This window comes from Pinus tabuliformis, chromosome 7 (assembly GCF_031772625.1).
Source record: "Pinus tabuliformis cultivar Carrire ecotype Pingquan chromosome 7, CPIR1, whole genome shotgun sequence".
Lineage (NCBI taxonomy): Eukaryota > Viridiplantae > Streptophyta > Pinopsida > Pinales > Pinaceae > Pinus > Pinus tabuliformis.
In genome coordinates this window covers 1,354,483,143-1,354,485,108 of record NC_142293.1, presented here as the reverse complement: position 1 = coordinate 1,354,485,108, position 1,966 = coordinate 1,354,483,143, and the positions used below count along the sequence as shown (strand labels likewise).

General features: G+C 40.7%; 1 protein-coding gene across 1 annotated transcript; it reads left to right on the top strand.

The window, feature by feature from the left end:
- Positions 1-645: 645 nt before the first annotated feature.
- On the top strand, positions 646-1,071 carry LOC149252581 (toll/interleukin-1 receptor-like protein). The gene has a single exon (XM_089454194.1). It carries the CDS (start codon positions 646-648, stop codon positions 1,069-1,071), a length of 426 nt encoding a protein of 141 aa, XP_089310320.1.
- Positions 1,072-1,966: the final 895 nt, after the last annotated feature.

The window sequence follows — 1,966 nt, the reverse complement described above, 5'->3', positions numbered from 1 at the left end:
TAACATTATTACTATTAATATTAATATATTAATTTAATATATTAAATTTATAATATAATATATATTAAATTAAAATTTTATATTAATCACATTTATTATTGTAGTAGTGATAGTTTATCTAAACTCTGAATAAAACCCTTGTCACAAAACGTCATAAAATAAAATCTGATTGGGTTCTCCCAAAACGTCATGGAATGTGACCTGATTGGGTTCTCACCAAACATCATAGAATCTGACTTGGACCCATCTCACAAAACTCCAATCTCACACAAAGTGAGAGACCCAATGTCACAAAATGTCCGGAGCCATAAAGTCAGAGAGCCAGAAACTAGGTTCTCCTGGAATGTGACCAGAGCCACAATGTCACAAAATCTGATTGGGTTCTCCTGGAATGTGACCTGATTGGGTTCTCACCAAACACCATACGTCATAGAATCTGACTTGGACCCATCTCACAAAACCCCAATCTCACACAAAGTCAGAGAGCCAATGTCACAAAAAGTCCAGAGCCACAATGTCAGAGAGCCAGAAACTGGCTGAGACCCAATGTCACAAAAAGTCCAGAGCTAATTGTCAGGATGCCCACAACTCATGGGATCGGGAAACTATATAAGCACCTATCTTCTTTCAGCATTCATTCGCGTGATGGCCCGGTTTCCTTGGTTACCTTCATGCATCTGCTTTTTCAATGAGGGGTGCAGGAGATACCTTGCATACAGATACGACATTTTTCTGAGTTTCAGAGGAAGCGATTTGAGAAGAGGTCTTGTCGACCATCTCTTCCACTCCCTCACAAACACAGGCTTCCGTGCCTTCCCTGACACCTACACTCTCAACAGGGGAGACGACATTTCTGCAACCCTACACCATGCAATTGAGGAGAGTCGCATCCTCATGCCCATATTCTCCACCAACTATGCACAATCGCCGTGGTGTCAAGCCTCACATATTGCACGCCAAGTAGTGTTGCAGAGGCAGGCAAACGGGTCATCCATCGTCATTCCTCTGTTTTATGACGTCACTGCGGCGCATGTTCGGCGGCCGGACCAATGTGGGAGCCCATTTGCCTAAGCATTCCAAGAGCATGAGATGAGTGGGAGATACAGACCACAGGAAATCCACCAATGGAAGGCTGCTCTCGTCCAACTCTGTCGTTTCTCTGGCTGGTCACTGCAGGAAGATTTCAATGGGCAATTTACTCTTCCCTGTTCCTATATATTTATCCGTTTCTACTTCTGCTTTTGATGTTATTGATTTTTATAAACTCTGCTCTGATATTATAAATATACCGGTTTCTGCTTCTGTTTTTGGATTTTGTTGATTTTTATAAACTCTGCGCATTGCAGCTATGAAGCAGCGCTGGTGAAGCGCGTGGTCGAAGACGTGGCTAAGCAATGCATGAGCGGCCGCCGCAGCTGCCCTTCAATTTAATGCTACTTTTCAACCTTTACCCATTAAAAGTCTGAGCCCGGCTTCATCTGTAGTTTCTCTGGTTTGGTTCGAATGATCACAGATCATGTTTGTAAATTTGTATATTTTAAATTTGATTTCTCTGGGATGGTTTGGATGACCCCAAATCATATTTGTATCGTGGAGATGGTCTGAGAAGTAAAATTTGTATCAGTTAAATGTGCTTTCTCTGGTTTGGTTCGGATGATCACAGATAATATTTGTATCATGTCCATAGTCTGCGAAGTAACATCTGTATCTTGAAATTTGGTTTATCCGGTTTGGTTCGGATGACCACAGATCATGTTTGTGTCATGGCTTTGCTCTGCGAAGTAAAATTTGTATCTTCATGCCCACTGATCATATTTTTGTATCGTGGCTCATCGTCTAGGAAGTAAAATTTCTATCTTCTAAATTTGTTTTCCCTGTGTGAAAAAGGGATAAAGATTATTTTCAATTAATGAATGGTAAAATATTAATGAGTAACATTATAATTAGATATAATTAGCAATGTGCT

Coding starts and splice junctions, on each gene's coding strand:
- LOC149252581 (XM_089454194.1), top strand. CDS start 646: ATGGCCCGGTTTCCTTGGTTACCTTCATGCATCTGCTTTTTCAATGAG.